The following is a 21875-nucleotide window of genomic DNA, read 5'->3' as shown; positions in this document are numbered from 1 at the left end:
AATACAGTAAGAATGGCAGTACATTACAAAGTCATCTCTCTGAATTTATTTCTTGTACATCTTTCTACATTTCATATACACATTAAAAAAAAAAAAACACATCAAATTAAAGAGTTCTGCAAAGTCTTCTGCTGGTGGATGCTCTTCGTTCCCTGGATGTAAAGTTTACTTTGTAAACAGACAACTTGTGAGGCAATCTATAGGTTTAACAAGGCCTCACTTTAGTTTCCGGAGTGGGCTTCGGGTCTTGCTTTGCACATCAAGGTTCAAAATTTATAGCTGCAGAATAGTCTCAGGGCATGATTTTTAGGTGTCTGTCAATCTTGGCCTACAACATAAAATAAGAAGTCATCTATTCAATTCAATAGTTACTAAACACAAACATGCACACAAACACGACAGGACTAACACCAACTAAAATGCCAACCAAAAACCACTCCGACGTGGCACAATTAACCATACCAAGTGCTTTGCTGAAATGCTTGATTTCCAAGTGGAAGTAGTGGTGTAGGATAGACTCACTAATGCATCATAACCCATTTTCTTCAAGAATTAACAGTATTTTAGGTCATCCTGTTTCATTCAAAAAATGACCCCTATATAAGATACTAAGAATTGGGTTTATAAAAAATGTAGCCACAAGAATTTAAAAATATTTTAGGATCTGTACTACATTTGCAGATATTTAGGACTCAATGGAAAGGTCTAACCATTGTGCACAGTAGTAAAAATATTGTCCACATAATGCATGGACAATACAGGTGGCTTCTATACCTTTTATTCTGATTGTTAGCAAAAACCTTTTGTCCTGATAATAGCACAAAGGAGTATAGCTACAGAACCAACAAGACTTATTATCAATGTAAAAGAAAACAGACAAAATAATTAAAAATGTTTATTGTATTTTAATGCCAAAATGTTTTTTAAAAAACAGCATTCAAACAAGCAATAAACAGAAGGAATGACTATAGTTAAAAGCAGGGTTGTTTTTTTTTTTTTGGTTTTATTTATTTATTTATTTATTGAGATAGGGTCTCATTCCAGCCCTGGCTGACCTGGAACACACTCTGTAGTTTCAGGATGGCCTCAAACTGACAGTGATACTCTGCTTCCCAAGTGCTGGGATTAAAGGTATACATCACCAAGCCCATCTTAAAAACAGTTCTTGATGCTGTTTCACGAGTATTTGCCAATAACTAAACCCTTTGGAAGGCTGGGCTGATTCTTCCTCTTGCTCTACACACACCTACACCCACACCATACAGCAGGTATGCACCTCTGGGGATCTAGCAAGTCCTTTGTTTATTTCTGAGGTAGGGTCTCACGCTAGCCCAGCCTGACCTGGAATTCACGATATAGTCTCAGGCTGGCCTCTAACTCACAGTGATCCTCCTACTTCTGCCTCCCCAGCATTTAGACAGTCTTTTTTGATTTTCCAACACTGGTTTCTCCCATCTAAAGTCTTCTTCATTAAAAAAATTCTCAGGGCTGGGGAGATGGCTTAGTGAATAAGGCACTTGCCTGCAAAGCCAAAGGACCCAGGTTCAATTCCCCAGGACCCATGGAAGTTAGGTGCACAAGGTGGCTCATGCATCTGTAGCTCATTTGCAGTGGCTGGATGCCCTGGCACACCCATTCTCTTTCTCTCTACGTGCCTCTTAACCTTACTCTCTAATAAATAAATAAAAGTAAAATAGTTTTAAAAAATCCCAACCAGACGTGACGGTGCATGGCTTTAATCCCAACACTCGGGAGGCAGAGGTAGGAAGAGTGCCTTGAGTTCAAGGCCGATCTGAGACTACATAGTGAATTCCAGGTCAGCATGAACTAGAGTTGAGACCCTGCCCCAAACACAAACAAACAAAAATCTCATTATCAGTGGTACCAGCAACAACTACTGATGTCTCCACAACCTATATTCAAAGTGGTTTATTCTGAGTGTATCAAAAACTGTATTTATTTCCCCATGCATTTAGTCGACTTTTTAAAACAAAGGGACGGAATTCAAGCAGTGAATGAGCAGTGCTATGGCTTGGAGGGTATCCTGGCATTACACCACTTCTGATTCAGTGGCACCAGAAGCAATTTCACACAGGACTTTTTTGTTCCACTTAACAAAATAAAAAGTGGATTGCTTTGGATTTTCACAGGTAAGAGTTCTGTATTATTTCTCCACCTCAACATCTAGTTTAAATACCCCACATAAAGAGTGTCAGTGCGAAGTAACAGAAAAGCATGAGCTTGGCGTCACGAGAACTCCGCAGCCTGATTTTGTGCCTCAGCTCCACCATGTCCCAGAAGGGCAGGCAGGGAGAGCTTTCCCTGGCTGGGTGTTGTTATTTTGTTTGTTTTTTTTTTATTTTTCAAGGTATGGTCTCACTCTAGCCCAGGCTGACCAGGAACTCACTTTGTAGTCTCAGGGTGGCCTCGAACTCACGGTGATCCTCCTACCTCTGCCTCCAAAGTGCTGAGATTAAAGGTGCACACCACCACGCTCAGCTTGACTGGGTTTTCCCAGCCAGAAACAAGGAAACACATTCTAACTGGTAGAGGAATCACTAAGTGGAATTTTAGGCAATGTGTTTAAGCTGATTTACAGACTGCATATGTTCAACACAACAGATCTTGCCCAGAGATTTGTTAAAAATATACTTTCAGGCTGGGTGTGTTGGTGCACTCAGGAGGCAGAGGTAGGAGGATCGCTGTGAGTTCTGAGACTACATAGTTAATTCCAGGTCAGCGTGGGCCAGAGTGAGACCCTATATCGAAGAAAAAAAAAACAAAAAAAACTTTCAGGCTTGGCTCAGCAGTTAAGGTACTTGTCTGTGAAGCCTAAGGACAAAGGTTCAATTCCCCAGGACCCATGTAAACCAAATGCACAAGGTGGTGCATATCTGTAGTGGCTGGAGGCCCTGGTACACCCATTCTCTCTATCTGCCTCTCTTTCTCATAAGTAGACAAATAAAAAATATAGACATATTTTAAAATACACCTTCCAGCAAAAATAAACTACCACTTGTCATGACAATGGAAAGATTGGCTTTCAAAATGTTTTTGGAAGCTAAGTGTAGTCATGCAAGCCTTTAATCCAAGCAATCAGGAGGCACAAATAGGAGGATCACTGTGAGTTCAAGGCCAGCCTGGGACTACAGAGTGAGTTCAAGGTCAGCTTGAGCTAGAATAAGACCCTATTTCAAAATAAACAAACAAATAAATAAAAGTAAAAAGTTTTTAGGCCTGTGGTGGTGGTGTATGCCTTTAATCCCAGCAGAACGAAGTAGGAAAGAGAGAACGGGTCATCCAGCCAACAACCAAGGCTTCCATCTCACATCATGAAAAGGTAGCTGCGGTATGAGGGGAAAACTACATTTCTGTTTTTCAAAAATTACTTACAAGATTCTACCCTCTATAGACCCCAAACAAGACAAAGCTATATAAGGGCAGTTCAAAAGTAAGAGACCAGCTGGGAGTGTAGTTTACGGCTTTAATCCCAGCACTCGGGAGGCCAAGGCAGGACTGCCATAACTTCAAGACCAGACTGGACTACGGTGAGACCCTACCTCAAAAAAAAAAAAAAGTCTAATGTGTATTTTCTTTCTTTCTTTCTCTCTCTCTCTCTCTTGCTTTTTTGGTTTGTTTTGGTCTGTTTTTTCGAGGTTGGGTCTTCTCTCTAGCCCACGTGGACCTGGAATTCACTATGTAGTCTCACAGCAATTCTCCTACCTTGGCCTCCCAAGTTCTGGGATTAAAGGTGTGTGCCACCTTGCCCGGCCACACCAGACATTTTGTTGGTACTTAGTTCCAGACTACGGACAGATGCCAGAGGAAGGTAGGTCCCTTGCTTTTCTAGTAGGAAGTGGACTACACAGAATCTATGCCCCAGGTACATATTCTACTCACGCAGGACCCACCTATGGCCCTACTACAAGGAAACAAACTATACACTTAGTAACATCTGTTTAATGTGTCTCCTGCACTCCTACTTTGTATTTAAAAGTAAATACCAACACAGTCTGAATTTTGAAGTCTGTGCAATAGGTTGGCAGGCAAATTTGGAAATTCAGACACTTCAGATAAAGTATACACAGCCTGTCTCTCTCACCAGTATAGCTCAGCTCCTCCAATAAAGGATAATGTCCATAGACACTAGCACCAGCTGCCATGCATGTCTACGAACTGGTCCCAGGCATCCACAAAACCTACCAGCAGTAATCAAACTAGTATCGTTTACAGCTTACGCTGTTTGCAAAGCTCTGCTCAGAAGTGGAAGACAGACTGTCCCTGATGAAGGTTAGAACGTCCACTACACCGGATGTGGTCATCTGGAAGCACATGCCAGCTAGAAGGATGCAAAAACAAAGCTCAAGTGCTAACTCCAACAAAGAATGTTCACCCAGCAAAGGGGATAAGTGCAGCGCCGTGAGAGTTTGTTTCTTGTAAGAAGTCTTTATGTTCTTGTTTAAATAGACTATCTTCAACTTGAGGGCATCACAATGCAAGTGAGCAACGACAAAGCAATAATACAGGGAAGGAGAAACTGAAACCAGTAATAATCTAAAGCATCAGGTTGTTAGATGTCTAAGCACAGGTTTAACGCAGAGACATGAAAGCAATATCCTTCGAACTTCTCTCCATTTCAATGTCACAGGTCACAGGCTTGCAGTACACACATCTTATTTTATATGTAGTACCACCTCCATCTTGGTTTTGTACTTTCAGTCGAGGTGAACATGTTCCAGAAGACTGCTCAATCAATTTTTTTTTCAAGGTGGGGTCTTGCTTTAGCCCTGCTCAATCAACCTATTAGCAATTACATTTTATCATTTATTTCAAGTTTGAAATCAAACATGGAATTGAATGTTGGGACCTGAGGAAAGTCAGCATTCAGACCAGCAGTTAAATTTATTGGACTATATGTTTTAAAGACTCATTAAGAAGTTAAAGGGACAGGATAAGGTTTGCCATCATCATACTATTTATTGAAATTAGAAAGAATTTGAAAAATTTTTACTTTGAAACTTAGTCTAGCTGAAATCATGGATAATGAAAACACTATTTTACTTACTAATCATGACTTACATTGAAATTTTCATTAAAAAAAGAAACAATGAGTCATGCATGGGCTTTATAGAAACCTGTTTCTTAACAATTTCTACCCTACAGTAGGAAGTAAGGGCTCATGAAGCCCAGGCTATAATAAAATTCACCAATGTAGCCAAGGCTTGACCTAATCCTCACTTCCAAGTGCTGGGAAATAAGTGTTCATCATTATGCCCAGCTAAGAAAACAACTTCATATTCTTGGTTTACTCTTTTCTTTCTTTCTTCTTTTTTTTTAATGACAGGGTCCTAATACGTAGCCTGGGCTCTACCTCTACCTAGGGCTTGGGTTACAGGTGTGAGCCATCACCACCTGAAGAAACAATTTCTTTACAAAGTATTAACCAACTGTTACTTTACTACCCCAGTAAGGAGAATTTTCCTTTAAAGACACATTTAGAATTTTTTTTAATGTAAACGGTAAAACACACACACACAAAGAAAATGTGTAGTATAAATAGCTTATTCACAGCATTACTGCTTATATCAAAGGTCTCTTTAAGAAAAGGTAAGTATATCCACTATACAATTGAATCAATATACAATTTATTTTCTATGGTAACAGATTTTCAAATTGCGCTTTTAAAAAGTACATTTAACTACAAAAGATTAAATATGTACTTATAAAATATATTTACCCTGAAATAGTTACGCATAGTGTTGACAACTGTATCAACAGTACATTATACATTACACATATTATTTAAAGGTCATTTTTTCCATTAATAGCATAGATAAAAACCACAATATTTATTGCTTATGTTAAGTGCAGGTTAAAATCCAGACAGCCTCCAAAAACCAAGTCTGTGATAATGGATTTCTCAATATTGGTCAAGTGAAACATTATGCTTGAAACATATGAATACAGTTGCCAAAATTAGCAATTTTTAAACAAACACGTCTGTCTTTATTTTGGAGCCGAGTACAGTTTGGGTCTCAGAGGAACCTGCAGTGAAGAGTCCTGGGATGTGGGGCTTGTGACTGCAAATATCCCTTATCCGCTTGGTGTCTATTCTACCCGTCATTTGGGGGTATGGGGTGTTTGCTGCTAAGAGACAAACCCTTGAGGTTAATGCAGCACTGTCAGCTATAGTGCAGAAACTTGCTGGGTAAAACTCTTTCTTTATATGACAGTTTCCTGAAAAAACAGTGTCCAGCCAACCAAAGCGCCAACCACAATGACTGACACAAACCCCATCTTAGTGAGAATAGGTTGCCAATATAACCACCTTTTTCTTTTTCGTTCAGTTTCATTTAGCCTCTGTTTCATCTGCTGCACCTTCTGAGCTGTAGAAGCCTTTCTGTCCTCTCGAATACGTTTCCGTAGAAGACTGTGAATAGATAAAAACAAATGAAAGGAAGTGTATAAACAGCAGACCTTAATTACTCGAATATGCAGGACCTGAGCACCAATAAAACCATATACATCTATAATTTTTCATCTGATTCAAACACTGCAATATAATATATGTTCCAAATGGCTAGAGATGTACCCTCATACCTCAGCAACAATTTCGGGTACATTTACATCTTTATCATATTTTCACTTTATAAATACTTTAATCTGGGCTGGACAAAGATGGCTTAGTGGTTAAGGTGTTTGCCTGCAAAGCCAAAGGAACCTGATTTGATTCCCCAGGACCCACATAAGCCAGATGTACAAGGTGCACATGTGTCTGGAGTTCATTTGCAGTGGCTGGAGAGCCTGTGTGCCCATTCTCTCTCTCTCTGCCTCTTTCTCTCTCTCAAATAAATAAATAAAATATATTTAAAAAAATACTTTAATCCAATGAATTATTTACAGGACTGAGACGGGACTTTCAATGTGAAACGGCCTTCCCTGGTAGTCTAGTGGTTAGGATTCAGTGCTGTCAAAGTGAACAGTCCTACTTTGGAAGAAGATCAATGAAGAGAAGAACAAAGAGGGAGAAGTTCCATGCTTGATTCCCTTGAAAGCTGAAATTTTTTAAAATTTGTTTTTATCTATTTGACAAAGAAAGAGGGAGAGGGAAAAGGAGAGGGAGAGAGAAAGACAGACAGAATATGAGAATGAGCACAGGCATGTCAAGGCCGCTAGCCACTGCAAACAAACTCCAGATGTGTGCATACCCTTGTGTTATCTGGCTAAAATGGGTCCTGGGGAATTGAACCTGGGTCCTTTGGCTTTGCAGGCAAACACCTTAACTGCTAAGCCATCCCTCCAGCCTGCTAAGGATTTTATTATATTAAGGTCTCTAATACAAAGACATTTATTAGTATTAAAATACATGGGATGCCAGGCATGGTGGTGCACACCTTTAATCCCAGCACTCAGGAGACAGAGGTAGGAGGATCATTATGAGTTCGAGGCCATCCTGAGACTACAAAGTGAATTCCAGGTCAGCCTGGGCTAGAGTGAGACCCTACCTTGGGGGGGGGGAAGGGAAAGACATGTAAAAGGGGGCTAGAGAGATGACTTGTGGTTAAGGTACTTGCCTACAAAGCCTAAGGACTCAGGTTCAATGTCCCAGTGCACATCTCAGGTACACATCTAAGCCAGACACATAAAGTGGCCCATGCATCTGAAGTTTGTTTGCAGTGGCCAGAAGCCCTGGAGTGCCATTCTCTTTCTGCCTCTTTCTCTCTTGTAAACTAATAAATAAAAACATGTGAGTCTTAGCAAACTGTAAATGGCCATCATTTCATGTTCTTGAGCCCTTCCTCTTTACATTTCTACAACCTTCCTCCTCAACAGCTAACTCTGCTCAGAATCCTTCCTTTTCTCTTGCCCCCACTTCATAAATGTATGAGCCTCTATCTTAGAAGAAAAAAAAAAAAAAAAAAACGAAAACAACATGTGAACACAGGTAGGCACACATATCCATTCCACAGTCACTCCACAACTCCACAATGTTTGGACTAATCTTTGTGATGGGAAATTTGGAAGAGAAGAAGTTTGACTACCTTGAACTGTCAGTATGGCTCATCTGTGACTTTAAAAATTAAAACCTGGGGCTGGAGAGATGGCTTAGTGGTTATGGCGCTCATCTGCAAAGCCTAAGAACCCAGGTTCGATGGCCCAGTTCCCACGTAAGCCAGATACACAAGGTGACATGCAGAGGCTAGAGACCCTAGCATGCCCATTCTCTCTATATACCTACCTCACCCATCCTCTCTCTCTCTCTCTCTCTCTCTCTCTCTCTCTCTCCAATAAATAAAGTTAAAAACAGAAAGAAGAGGATACTTAATAGGTTGATATTGTATATATGTAATTACAATGATTGTAATGGGGAGGTAATATGATGGAGAATGGAATTTCAAATGGGAAAGTGTGGGGGTGGGGAGGGAGGGAATTACCATGGGATATATTTTATAATCATGGAAAATGTTAATAAAAATTAAAAAAAAAAAAAAAAGAAAGAAAATTAAAGCCTGTCTGGGTGATGGTCCAATCCCAGAACTTAAGGAGGCTGAGGTAAGAGGATCACTGTGAGTTTGAGGCCAGCCTGAGATTAGAGGTCAGCCTGGGTAGAACAAGACACTATCTCAAAAAACCATTACCAGGGCTGGAAGAGATGGCTTAGTGGTTAAGCGCTTGCCTGTGAAGCATAAGGACCCAGTTCGAGGCTCAACTCCCCAGGACCCACGTTAGCCACATGCACAAAGGGGCGCAAGCGTCTGGAGTTTGTTTGCAGTGGCTGGAGGCCCTGGTGCGCCCATTCTCTCTGTGTCTTTCTCTCTCTGCCTCTTCCCCACTCTGTCGCTCTCAAATAAATAAATAAAATAAATAAACAAAAAATTAAAAGAAAACATTACCAAACAAACAAAAAATAGGGCTGGAGAGATGGCTTAGCAGTTAAGGTCCTTGCCTACGAAGACTTGGGACTCAGGTTTGATTCCTCAGAACCCACATAAGCCAGATACATAAGGTAGCGAGTTCATGTGCAGTGGCTAGAAGCCATGGTGTGCCCTTTCCTGTCTGTTTCTCTAACGAGGATCACTGGGAGCTCAAGGCCACCCTGAGACTACTTAGTGAATTCCAGCCTGGGCTGGAGTAAAACTCGACCTGGGAAAAAAAAAAAAAAAAAAAGAAGGCTGGACAGATAGTTTAGCTGTTAAGGTACTTGTCTGAGAAGCCAAAGGATCCACATAAACCAGATGCACAAGATGGTACAGCATCTGGAATTTGTTTTTAGTAGTCAGAGGCTCTGGTACATCCATTCTCTACACACACACACAAAGTAAATAAATGTTTAAAAAATTAAAATTAAAACAGGGCCTTGCCACGTGTGGTGGCACACAGTTTTTATCCCAGTATTGGGAGGCTGAGGTAGGAGGACCATTGTGACTTCAAGGCCACCCTGAGACTACACACTTAAGTCCAGGTCAGCCTGAGCGAGAGTGAGACCGTACTGCAAAAAACCAAAAACCAAAAAAAGAAAAATACAAAATAAAAACAGGGACTGGAGAGATGGCTCAGCATACAAAGGCCCTTCATGACCCAGGTTCAATTTCTCAGTGACCATGTAAGCCAGATGCACAAAGTAGCACAAGTGTCTGGAGTTATGGCCCTCACACACTCTTACTCTCTATCTCTACCTACTTGCAAATATATAAATAAATTTTGAAGCCGGGCGTGGTGGCACACGCCTTTAATCCCAGCACTTGGGAGACAGAGGTAGGAGGATCACAGTGAGTTCGAGGCCACCCTGAGATTACATAGTGAATTCCAGGCCAGCTTGGGCTAGAGTGAGACCCTACCTCGAAAAACCAAAAAAAAAAGAAAAGAAAAGAAAAAGAAAAGTCTCAAAGATACAAGAGAGTAAGAAGAGCTCACTCACTTTGGTAACTTGGGCCTCAGGATACCAGCTTCCTTATATGTGTGGGAGACACTGGAAATATTGTTTATTTTTAAAGTGCTTTTAAGTTTTTTATTAGCATGATAATGTATTTTGATCATACACATCCAAAAGTTTTGAATAGTTTACATTCATATGGATTTAAAAAAATAAAAAAGTATATACTGGTATTTAATATGGTATTTGGGGGCAGATACATTTTTCTTCTTCAATAGTAGAAATATATTATGTATACTATAAATTTGTTAAAGGCAGGTTGTCAATTAAATTGTAATGCAAACATTCAGTTGTATAAATGACAAGCATTCATTCATGTCATTTATTTTCTGTACTACACTATTCATTTTAGCAGCAATTATGTTGTTCTATACTCAATTAGTATTGTTTCTTTAACTGATTTCTAAGTATAAGATTGGAAGCTCTTTGAGAATATTTACATCCTCAAATGTCCCTAAAACCTTTACCTTACATAATGAACACATGAAGAATCACATCACTGATATACTTTACACATCACTTTTCTGAGTAGGACACCACCTGACACTGACCTCTCACTGTTCTCCTCCACAGCGTCTTGTATCTTAGAGGAAAGCCCTGTGCACCGATCACCCGTCAGCTTCTCTTCTTCTGCACCTATTCTATTTCCATTGTACTTTTCAGTCATTATTTTGTTCGAGGGATCAAAAGCAGGAGATATATCTTCTTTAGAAAGTTCTCGCCACCGTTTCTAGGAAGAGAAGAGAAATGAAAAACACAAATACTAAATCAGAAGAATTTACAAGCTGAAATTACTCAAGTAAAGGAAAGGTGGAGGGAGGGCTAATCAAAATCTAAGAGGATGCAAATAAATCATGTGGAATCCTCCTGTTTCAGACAATGGAACACTCAGGAGCCATAGATCATTGTTAGAAAATTTTCAGTGCCAGGAATGGGAGACCTCCAGTGAGTTGTTGGCCAGGGAGGTCCATGATGCCCCCAAAACATTATAGGCCATTGCCAAGGCCCTTGGTTTCCCACCAGGAATAGATGGTAAGATGCTGAAGACTCCACATACTTGGACTGCACGGCCACTGAGAAATCCTGCTGGAGCTGATAACCTCCCCCATGTAGACCAGCTCACAGAAAGCTGGAAGAAGCCATTCTACATGTAGTTCAATGGGAGAAAGAGATACCACCAGTGAAGATACTCAACAGTGGACACTGTAAGCCTTATAATTGGCCAGCCAGGCCAAATGAGCCAATGGGTGCAATAGTGGAATGTCTGTCATGGTAGAAATCAACTGCCCTCCAATTGGACTGGAGGCCCGCTCCATGGGGGGAAACACAGCCCTGATACTGAAAACTTAAAACAGGGATAGTCATGAACCCTAGGGGTGTAACATCTGCTGATGTCTGGAAAAATGTATATACTATGCTTATCAAACTGCCCAGTAAGCACTTCTCTTAATATTCATACTCTTATATTAACGCTACTCTCACTTTGGACAGAATCTTCTCTTTTCAGATGGCAGTGACTTTGGGATGACTCAAAGGTATCATAGTGCTGGAAAGAAGTGACTCAAGTACTGAGTAACATCTCAATCACACATTCCAAGGCTCAGAGTCTAACAGGGAAGAGGTGGTGGAAACAATTTAAGAGCCAAAGGAAGGGTAGAACTCCTTACAACGTGCTCCCTAGAGACATAAAATGGCCTGGATATCCATGACCACATAGTGCCTGATACTACCTATACAAGACCATCATAAGAGGAGGAAAAGATCATGACATCAAAATAAAAGAGAGACTGATTGAGATGGGGAGGGGATATGACGGAGAATGGAATTTCAAAGGGGAAAGTGGTGGGGGGGAGGAAGGGTACTTTTTATGGGATACTTCTTATAATCATGGAAAATGTTAATAAAAATTGAGGAAAACAAAAGAGAAAACCTTGTAGAGGTAGGTGGGGTGGCGCATGCCTTTAATCCCAGCACTCGGGAGGTAGAGGTAGGAAGATTACCATGAGTTTGAGGCCACCCTGAAAACAGAGTGAATTCCAGGTCAGCCTGGGCTAGACTGAGACTATACCTCAAAAAACCAAAAAGAATAAAAATAAACAACAACAACAACAAAAAACCTCGTGGTGCTTACAGAGGAACAAAAAGAAACATTTTACCATATCACAGCTCTTGTTTTATTTAACTGATTTTAATTTTTAAATGCAAAATTTTAAGGTCAAAATTTTATGATAGCTGGGCATGGGGGCACATGCCTTTAATCCTAGCACTTGGGAAGCAGAGGTAGGAGGATTGCTGTGAGTTCAAGGCTAGCCTGAGAGTACATAGTAAATTCTAGATCAACCTGGGCTAGAGCAAGATCCTACCTGGAAAAAAAATATACAAAATTTTTTTTTTAAAGTAAAAATTTTGTATAATGATTTCAAATCATTTTTGTGGGAGGGGCAGAGAGAGTGCCCCATGAGTCTGCCTACAGTGGTAGAGCGGGTGTCCAGTAGGTCCTGCTCCATTGCTCGTCCACAGGTCTTGTAGGTTACACAGAGTGTCGATTGTGGAGCTTGTGGGGCTCCCTCAATTCTCTGTTCCTCTGTGAAATGGGATTATAGGACCATGTGGCCATGCCTAGCTGTTTATATGGGATATGAAGATTCAAACACCTGCCCCTTTGGGCCCTCGTGCTTATGCAGGAAGCGCACTCAACTGCTGAGCAATCTCTCCACCCCAAGTTCAAAACCTGAAAATAAAACATCAAGCCTTTTTTTAAGAGACAGAGCCTGGAGAGATGGCTTAGTGGTTAAGCGCTTGCCTGTGAAGCCTAAGGACACCAGTTCAAGGCTCGGTTCCCCAGATCCCACGTTAGCCAGATGCACAAGGGGGCGCACGCATCTGGAGTTCATTTGCAGAGGCTGGAAGCCCTGGCGCGCCCATTCTCTCTCTCTCTATCTGTCTTTCTCTCTGTGTCTGTCGCTCTCAAATAAATAAATAAATAATTTAAAAAAAAGAGAGAGAGACAGAGCCTTATGTAGCCCTGGTTGGCCTGAACTCCTTCTGATCCCTCTGTCTCTACCTCCTGGTGCTGTATTACATGTGGTACTATACCTGGCATTATCTAATTTTTAAATATTTAGTTATTTACTTGCAAGCAGAGAGAAAGAGAGAGGCAGAAAGAGAAAATGGGTGCACCAGGACCTCCAGCTGCTGTAAATAAACGCCAGACACATCAGCCTCTATGTGCACCTGGCTTTATGTGGGTACTGGGGAATCAAGCTTGGGTCATTAGGCTTTTTAGGCAAGTGTCTTAACTGCTGAGCCATTTGTCCAGCCCTTAAATTTTTTATCTACATCAGGGCTAGAGAAATGACTCAACAGCTAAAGGCACATACTTGCAAAGCCTGCCAACCTGGGTTTTATTCCCCAGATGCCCATGTAAAGCTAGATGGGCTTTTGTTTTTAGTGGTAAGAAACCCTAGCATGTACACACACACATACACACACACATATGTGCAAATAGATTTAAAAAATATATTAAGACAGGGCTCGAGAGATGGCTTAGCAGGTAAGATGTTTGCCTGCAAAGCCAAAGGACCCAGGTTTGATCCCAAAGGACCCACATAAACCAGATGCACAAGGTGACACATGCATCTGGCGTTTGTTTGCAGTGACTGGAGGCACTGGCACGCCCATTCTCTCTCTCTCTCCCTCCCTTACCCTCTTTCTCAAATAAAAACATTTTTAAACAGTAAGATAAATTTATACGTACATATACATACATACATACATACATACATACATACACGCATATGTGCATATATACCAGTAAATAGTTGAATCTGATCATCTAAATAACCTCCTGCCTCCACACTTGGTAGAAACAAGAGTCAACACCAGCATCTCTAGGGGGTCCCTGTGATGGTAAAGGACTTTAATAATTTTCCTAACATGAACAATGGTAGTTACAAACAGCAAGTGACATGTCCTCTCGTATACTTCATCTGAAAGTTGATGACAACAGAGTGCAGGAGTCAGACCAAGAGTATGAAAGACTGTGTCACCACCTACCTTGGGGGACCCTGTGGTGAATAATGAGATGACATGTGACTAATCTAGTAGCATGTTTAGCAAGTGTTAAGTTCCCTGTGCCCTCTCTACCACCATCCCTACAGACAAAGTCAGAGAAAGCAGCATGAAGTATAGCTATGCCCGTGACAGTGAAAGCACAGGCAGCAGTACAGGACATGAAAGCAATGACTAACACAACCAGCACATCATCATCTACCAGTTGCCAGTAACCATACTGGTCACGATGACCGTCAAGGGGCCAATGGTTTCCATTACCAGTGACTTTGACCCTGCCCTGAAATGACTGCTACAGCTGGGGGAGTCCCCTTTGAGATCTTTTCCTGGAAGCAAGGAATCTTGGATTTAACTAAAAAGGAATGCTCTATTTATTGGGAACTGTAATGATTTGGTATAACACTACAACTTATACTTCCTGGAACTCAAGAGAACATTTATTCTTGAAGTTACTCTGTTCAAAATGGTATTGTTAAAGAAGCATTTAAAAACTGCCCAGCAAGCCCTTCTCTTAATGTTCATACCCACATATTAGTGCTACTCTCACTTTTGGTTAGAGAACCTTTTCTTTTCAGATGGCAGTGACCTTGGGATGACTCAGAAGGCACCATGGTAATTAGAAGTGATAGAGGAGAGCAGCACTGCAATATCTCTATCACACCTTCCAAGGCTCAGGGTCCATTATGGAAGAGGTGGCAGAAAGAATGTAAGAGACAAAGGAAGGGTAGACTCCTTACAACGTGTTCCCTACAGATACAAAATGGCCTGCATATCCATGACCTCACAGTGCCTGACACTACCTAGACAAGACCATCATAATAGGAGGAAATGATGATGTTATCAAAATAAAAGAGAGACTGATTGAGAAGGGGAAGGGATATGATGGAGAATGGAATTTCAAAGGGGAAAGTGGGGGAAGGGAGGGCATTACTATGGGATATTGTTACAACAATCATGGAAGTTGTCAACAAAAAATAAATTAATTTAAAAAAAAGAATTAAAACATTACTGGATGTCAGGCGTACTGGTGCACACATTTATCCCCAACAATTGGGAAGCAGAGGTAGGAGAACTGAGTTCCAGGGCACCCTGATACTACATAGTGAGTTACAGGTCAGCCTGAGCTAGAGTGAAACCCTACCTCGAAAAAACAAAAACAAACAAACAAAAAAAGAGCAAAAACAAAAACAAAAAATAACAGTAACAACAACAAAACATTGCTGGGTTTGGTGGTGTATATCTTTAATCTTAGCACTCAGGAGGCAGAGGCAGAAGTTTGAGGCCAGCCTGAGACTACATAATGAGTTTCAAGTCAGCTTGAGCTAGAGTGATATCCTACCTAGAAAAACAAACAACAGAAAAAGTAATTATGAGGGGCAGGGTGAAACCTACTTTGAAAACAGCAACAAACTAATTATGGAGCTGGGAAATGGCTCAGCAGTTAAAAGATACTTGCTTGCAAAGCCTGCCGGCCCAGGGTCAATTCCCCAGCATCCATGCAATATCAGAAGCACAAAGTTGTGTATGCATCTGAAATGTTTACAGTGGCAAGAGGTCCTGATGTGCCCATACTTTCAAATAAAAATATATTTTTTTTGTCATTTATTTATTTGAGTGTGACAGACAGAGGCAGAGAGAGAGAGAGAGAGAGCGCGGGGGGGGGGGGAGAGAATGGGCACAGCAAGGCCTCCAGCCACTGAAAACGAACTCCAGTTGCATGCGCCACCTTGTGCATCTGGCTTATGTGGGTCCTGGGGGAATCAAGCCTCGAACCAGGATCTTTAGGCTTCACAGGCAAGCCCTTAACTGCTAAGCCATCTCCCTCAAAAATATTTTTTTACAAGTGCCGGGCATGGTGGAGCACGCCTTTAATCCCAGCACTTGGGAGGCAGTGGTAGGAGGACTGCCATGAGTTAGAGGCCACCCTGAGACTACACAGTGAATTTCAGGCCAACCTGAGCTAGAGTGAGACCCTACCTCAAAAAAAAAAAAAAAAAAAAAAAAGTAATGACATATTCAGGTTAATTAAAAAAATAACAGTTGGGTATGGATGGTGGTACTTGACTGCAGTCTCAGCACTTGAGAGCTTGACACAGGGGTACTGCAAGTCTGAGGTCACCTGGGTTACACAGGAAGATCCTATCTCAGGAAACACCCCTACAGAACAACTTCTAATTTGTCTAGTCATCATCACCACAAAATAGAGGGGGGACAGGTCTTTATTACCACATTCCAGCCCTCCCAGACAAGACCATTTGTTTTTTCCTGTATGGTCTCACTGTAGCCCAAGCTGATCTGGAACTCACTCTGTAGTCCCAGACTGGCCTTGAACCCTTTTTTTTTGTCTGGGAAAACTGTGCAGGACTGCCTGGCATGTGTGAGGCAAGAGGCATGAATAAATGAGGGGCATCTAAGGACAGCTGGCACAACCCACCAGCCAGGGAGACACCCCTAAACCCCCAAGGGCACGCTGGCTGCTGACCAGAGGTATTCTCCCTTGAGAACATGGGGCTCTTCAGGATTTCACTTTGTGCCACCTAAGTCTGGGGAAAGAAAACCTGTGAGGTCCCACCAGAATAGAGTACAGGATTGCATAGTTATTCTCAACCAGGACATTGCCACTGGGCTTTTCTATACTCTGAGAGATTTCCTAGACCCATCCATGCTCCCCACTGGAATGGCAAGACCTTCTTTCTACCTTCTGAGCTCAATGCCCATCTTTGGTGAGTCAGAGATATCTCCTACAGAGACAGTTTTTCAAAATATGGAGTGATCTTAGAGACTTATGGCTCCAACATTAAAAAAAAAAAACAGGGCTGGAGGGATGGCTTAGTGGTTAAGGCATTGGCCTGCAAAGCCAAAGAACCCAGGTTCCATTCCCCAGGACCCACGTTAGCCAGATGCACAAGGGAGCACATGACGAGTTCATCTGCAATGTCTGGAGGCCCTGGTGTGCCCATTCTCTCTCTCTCTTTCTGCCAAATAAATTAATTAATTAAAATAAAACAAGAAACAAGTACATGTCAGGACAAGGTTTTCTGACTCCAGACAACTTGCTAATACAATATGGTGATTAAGCTAGCAGATCCAAATGTGGTGGGGGTGGGCCCAGAGGGCATTGTTCTGTTGATAACAGAGAGGGATAAAGCTAGAAGGACCAGGAAAACGAAGATACATCTTACTCTCGCTGCTGTCTTGAAGATGGGCAACACAGTATCCAAAACCACGTTGGTTCCTAACCCTTGGTGTGTATCCTTCCTTACACAGAGTCCTCTTTAATACCAGACTTTAAAAAAAAAAAAGGGGCCCATGATATTTTGTGTCAGATGTGTCCAGATGATCTACTGAGAAATGAGAGAAATGGTCTCTGCCAGCTGCCTGAGGCTCATATGTCCCAGCCTTTTCTGCTCACACAGATAAGCCAAATGTATGCAAAGATAACAAGTAGGCTATAGGGTTTTGCCTAAGGTTACTGTGCCACCTAATCAAGGTCCAAACCAGACTTCCTCCTTTCCATTTTCCACTTCTCTGCCTGGTGCTTGCTTTCCTTCCTGGCTCTACCAGTAATTTTTGTTGTTGGTGGTGGTCTTGTTTGTTTGTTTGTTTCTTAGAGGTAGGGTCTCACTCTGGTCCAGGCTGACCTGAAATTCACTATGTAGTCTCACCCTAGCCTCTAACTCAAGACAAATCCTCTTACCTTTGCCTCCTGAGTGCTGTGATTAAAGGTATTTGCCACCAGGCCCAGATTTTTCAACTGTTTTATTGATCAACTTCTCAAGCATCAACAGTGGATGTGTATTTGGTGCCTTCTTTAAGATATGACCCAATTCTACTAAACACCTTGGCTCCACATTGCACCTGGGTCAAGACCCAAAGTTTTTTTTTTTTTTTGCATCTTTTTGGTTTGTTTTTTTTGAGGCAGGATCTCATTCTAGCCCAGGCTGCTTGGACACTATGTAGTCTCAGGGTGGCCTTGAAGTCATGGTAATCCACCTACCTCTGCTTCCCAACCGCTGGGATTAAAGGTGTGCGCCACCACACCTGGCTTCCGAAGTTTTTTGTTTGTTTTTTTTCCAGGTAGAGTCTCACTCTAGCCCAGGGTGACCTGAAATTCACTCTGTATTCTCAGGGTGGCCTTGAACTCATGGCAATCTACCTACTCTGCCTCCCAAGTGCTGGGATTAAAGGCATGTGCCATCACACTGGCATCTGAAAACTTTTTAATCATGGTAGGCTATAATCTTCTTAAATCTGAAATTTTGTCTGCAGAGATGGCTTAGTGGTTAAAGATGCCTTCTTATAAACACCTGCTGACCTAGATTAAATGCCCCAGTGCCCACATAAAGCAAGATGCCTAAAGTGGCACATGCACCTGGAGTTCACTTGCAACTGCAAAAGGTACTGGTAGCCCTCACACAGTGTGTGTGTGTGTGTGTGTGTGTATGTGTGTGTGTATACACACATGTACAAATAAATAAATATTACATCTGGAATTTATAAGGAAATCTTAAGGGCTGGAGGGATGGCTTAGCACTTAAGGCATTTGCCTGCAAAGCCAAAGGACCCAGGTTTGATTCCTCAAGACCCACGTTAGCCAGATGCACAAGAGGGTGCATGCGTCTGGAGTTCATTTGCAGTGGCTGGAGGCCCTGGCGCACGCACCTATTCTCTCTCTCTCCCCCTCTTTCTCTGTCAAATGAATAAATAAAATATAAGAAATCTTAAGTGGTTAGATCACCTTTGCTCCATATATCTTTGAAGATTTCTCTTGATTTTCTTTGCTTTTCTAGTTGTAATGACTAATTGTACAGGAAATGTGCTGCCTTTAGCTACTGCTTTTCTCCACTTCTGTGTTTTATTAAGCATTGTTTCTTTCAGTTTCTTCTTCTTCTTCTTTTTAAGGTAGGGTTTCACTGTAGCTTAGGCTGACCTGGAATTCACTATGCAGTCTCAGGATGGCCTCAAACCTACAGTGACCCTCGTACCCCTGCCTCCTGAGCATTGGGATTAAAGGCGTGAGCCACCACGTCTGGCTCCTCTGTAGCTTTATAATGTGTGCTTTCTTTGAGGATCTTTCACTATAGAAATGAGGGTTGGTTACTTTTTTTTTTTTGGTGGCTAAAGCAGGTGCTTTATAAGGTCCCAAGGACATACCTGGATAAAGAAAGTAACTTTGCCAGTTCATGTTTCTCTCCTCCATCTGTACAAGAGTCAAGCCTGTGCTGCTGTGGGTGATCTTCACAGTTAAGAAGGGTGAGCGGTCTGACTGCATGCATCACAAGGGCAAGCTTAGATCTGACTCCTTTTTTTTTTGTTTGTTTTTTTTGTTTTGTTTTGTTTTTTTGAGGTAGGGTCTCACTCTAGTCCAGGCTGACCTGAAACTAACTATGTAGTCTCAAGGGTGGCCTCGAACTCACAACAATCCACCCCCCTCTGCCTCCCTAGTACTGGGATTAAAGGCGTATGCCAACACGCCCGGCTGATCTGACTCCTTTTAACCCAAAAACATGATTCAGAGGGTAAGATTTGGTATAAGAGAAGATGTCTGCCAAAAATTAGGGGTAAAAACATTGGGTCTTTGGGGCTGGAGAGATGGATCAGCAGTTAAGGCTCTTGCCTACAAGGTCTAATGACCCAGGTTCAATTCCCCAATACACACAGAAAGCCAGATGCACAGGGTTGTGCATGTGTCTGGAGTTTGGATGCAGTGGCTAGAGGCCCTGGTACACTCAGTCTCTCTCTTTCCATCTGCTTCTTTTTCTCTCAAATAGGTAAAATATTTAAAAGAAAACAACAACAACAACAAAAAACACTGGAGCTGAAATATATATATATATGGCTTAACGGTCATAAGGCACTTACCCGCAAAGCAAAAGGACCTCAGTTTGATTTCCCAGAACCCATTTAAGCCATATGCACAAGGTAACGCATGCATGTGAAGCTCGTTTATAGCAGCTAGAGGCCCTGGCATACCTATATTCTCTCTCTCTGTTTCTTTCCCTTGCTCAAATAAGTAAATAAAGAAAAGAAAATTTTTGGCTGGGCGTGGTGGTGCACATTTAATCCTAGCACTTGGGAGGCAGAGGTAGGAGGACTGCCATGAGTTCAAGGCCATCCTGAGACTACATAGTGAATTCCTGGTCAGCCTAGGCTAGAGCAAGACCCTACCCAGAAAAAAAAAAAAAAATATTTATTTTGAGAGAGAGAGAGAGACAGAAAGAGGCAGCTAAAGGGAGGGAGAGAAAATGGTTGCACCAGGGCCTCCAGCCACTGCAAATGAACTCCAGATGCATGGGCCATCATATGCATCTGGCTTATGTGGGACCTGGAGAATCGAACTTGGATCCTTAGGCTTCAAAGGCAAGTGCCTTAACTACTAAGCAATTTCTCCAGCCCTAGAGATAACTTATTTTAACAAAATGACTGTTCACAGATCTGGGTTGGTGACATAAGTGGTGAGCATGGCTGACTGCCTTCCCCCTAGCTACCAGAGTGGCCCCAAGGAATCCAGTATTCTTAAAATTTAGCTTCTAGGACAGGCCTGAGGGTTTTGTGAGTTTGTTTTTTAAGGTAGGGTTTCACTCTAGCCCAGGATGACCTGGGATTTACTAAGTAGTATCAGGGTAACCTTAAACTCAATGCGATCCTCTGCCTCCCAAGTGCCTCTTGAGTGCTGGGAGGAATGGCATGGACCACCATGCCTGGCTGTTTTGTTAGTTTTAGAACTTTTATTATACTGAGTCTTTTAGTACTCAAGGACCTAGCATTTCTGCAAGAAAAAGTTTCTTTGGGGCTGGGGAGATTGCTCAGTGGTTAGAGACACTGCTTACAAAGCATATCAGCCCAGAGTTTTATTTCACAGTACTTACATAAAACAAAATGTAGAAAGTGGCGCATATATCTGGAATTTGTTTGTGGTGCCATAAGATCCTGGCCAGCCCATACTCTCAATCATTACCTTCTCAAATAAGTAAGCAAGGGGCTAGAGAGATGGCTTAGCAGTTAAGGTGCTTGTCTGGGAAGCCTAAGGACCCAGGTTTGATTCCCAGTACCCACATAAACCAGACACACAAGGTGGTGCATGCGCCTGAAGTCTGTTTGTAGTGGCTAGATGTCCTAGCTCACCCATTCTCTCTCAAATAAATAAATTAATTAAATATTTTAAAAAATCTTCTTATGGATAAAGCCACTAGAGCAAGAAACACAATTTTACTGGTACTTCGTTATGTGTGTTATATGTATTGTTCAGTTACAAGTGAAGTATCTTTGGGGCTGTAGAGATGATTTAGTGGTTAAGGAGCTTGCCTATGAAGCCTAAGGACACAGGTTCAATTCCGTAGTACCCATGTAAGCCAGACGCACAAGGTGATACATGTGTATGGAGTTCATTTGCAGTGGCTGGAGACAATGGTATACCCATTCTCTCCCTCTCTCTTTGCTTCTCTCTCAAGTAAATAAATATTGTATTTATTTATTCTTTTCTTTTTTTCCCTCGAGGAAGGGTTTCACTCTAGCTCTCCTACTTCTGCCTCCCAGGCTGGGGGCAAAGGCGTGTGCCACCATGAAATAATATATTTATTTATTTATTTGTTTTTTTGAGGTAGGGTCTCACTCTAGACCAGGCTGACCTGGAATTCACTATGTAGTCGCAGGTGGCCTTTAACTCATGGTGATCCTCCTACTTCTACCTCCCAAGTTCTGGGATTAAAGGCCACTATGTCTGGCTGAAACAAAATATTTTAAAGTGAAGTGTTCATGATATAAGAAAAATAGTTTTTTATAAATCTGTTTTTTTTTTTTCTTGACAACTTCCATAATTCCCTCCCTCCCCTCACTTTCCCCTTTGAAACTCCACACTCCATCATACCCC

At 41.8% G+C, this 21875-nt stretch overlaps 1 protein-coding gene across 3 annotated transcripts in view; it reads right to left on the bottom strand.

Annotated features, from left to right (window-relative positions):
* Nucleotides 1-21875, bottom strand: part of Ptpn2 (protein tyrosine phosphatase non-receptor type 2) — a 92208-nt gene continuing 70333 nt past the window's right edge. For 2 of the 3 annotated variants that reach the window (XM_045144532.1, XM_045144533.1), the window contains 3 exons: nt 10486-10664; nt 6329-6430; nt 1-328 (listed from right to left, as the gene is read on the bottom strand). In XM_045144532.1, the coding sequence (XP_045000467.1) occupies nt 307-328; nt 6329-6430; nt 10486-10664 (303 nt within the window). In that variant the 3' untranslated portion in view covers nt 1-306. Of the gene's footprint in view, nt 329-5707; nt 6431-10485; nt 10665-21875 lie in introns of those variants that run through there. The other variant, XM_045144531.1, reaches the window with a different exon arrangement.

This window comes from Jaculus jaculus, chromosome 2 (assembly GCF_020740685.1).
Source record: "Jaculus jaculus isolate mJacJac1 chromosome 2, mJacJac1.mat.Y.cur, whole genome shotgun sequence".
Taxonomy (NCBI): Eukaryota; Metazoa; Chordata; class Mammalia; order Rodentia; family Dipodidae; genus Jaculus; species Jaculus jaculus.
This window is presented reverse-complemented; position numbering and strand designations above follow the sequence as displayed.